Below are 1,095 nucleotides of genomic sequence, written 5' to 3'. Positions count from 1 at the left end.
ATATATATATATATATATATATATATATATATATATATATATATATATATATATATATATATATATATATAGTATATATATATATATATATATATATATATATATATATATATATACATATATATATATATATATATATATAATATCCCTTGTATCTTAAGAAATAAGTACGTTAAATACGCATTTTGTAAAACAAACACAGCGAGATATACTAGTATATAGCTTACATCCAGAAGACGTGTTGGCAGTAATTGGTGAGGTCGAGTAGTTTGGGGCCCTTCAGCCACATGCCGTTAATGATATCACACACGTCAGTGTTCCGTCTTTCCCTGAACTTCTCGCCCTCATGTGCCGCCAAATGAGCGCTGGCCATACAAGGAAACAGTATTTCCGTATTATACGTTTATCGGGTTAGTATGAGCTGATACAGGAACAAATACTGTAACTACTGATGGTACGGCCATTGTGTCGTACTCTGAACTTGCCTCCCTCGCACACAGCGCAATAAGGACTAAAAGAAGGAGAGCACATTGCTTGCAGACAAGGCGGAACAGATACTTGCGCCAGAAAGTGCATTGCGAGGTTGAACCATTATACATAACCAGACATGCAACAAACATCACTACTCACCACGGCTTAAAAACAGCTCTCTCGACATACAGGGAGAGTATAACAAACAACACAACACATGGTACCAGGGAGATGGCAGTATGCGTTATACTAGGCACATACAAACACACTACGCAAGTGTATAACCCCAAACAAGAGTATAACAAACAACACAACACACCGTACAACGCAGATGGTAGAATAATCCAAGGTTAGCACAAACAAACACACTACGCAAGTATACAACCGCAATAAAAAACAAAATTACAGCACAACACACCTCACAAAGCAAATGGTAGTGTCTCCGATAGTCAGCTTGACTGCCGTTCCTCCTTTATTGCCCACTATGTCGCCTAGTCCTGTGGCCTCCTTCGAGCGCACCACCTTGCGCACACGATTCGCCACCTTCTTCCGCACCAGAACTGCATCAAAATATAATTAGTAGTACACTTGAGGTGGCTATTTATAACACACAAGTATATATAT

General features: G+C 38.3%; 1 protein-coding gene across 1 annotated transcript; it reads right to left on the bottom strand.

Moving 5' to 3' along the window:
* Nucleotides 1–223: 223 nt before the first annotated feature.
* On the bottom strand, nt 224–1,031 carry SARC_16928 (hypothetical protein; the record flags this gene model as incomplete). Its single annotated transcript, XM_014288966.1, has 2 exons — nt 224–365; nt 890–1,031. Coding segments are annotated over 2 exons (284 nt in total), but the record flags the coding sequence as incomplete, so codon positions are not given.
* Between the last annotated feature and the right edge of the window lie 64 nt (nt 1,032–1,095).

Source organism: Sphaeroforma arctica (genome assembly GCF_001186125.1).
Source record: "Sphaeroforma arctica JP610 unplaced genomic scaffold supercont1.9301, whole genome shotgun sequence".
Lineage (NCBI taxonomy): Eukaryota > Ichthyosporea > Ichthyophonida > Sphaeroforma > Sphaeroforma arctica.
Note: the sequence above shows the minus strand (reverse complement) of the source record. Positions and strands in the feature narration are given on the sequence as shown.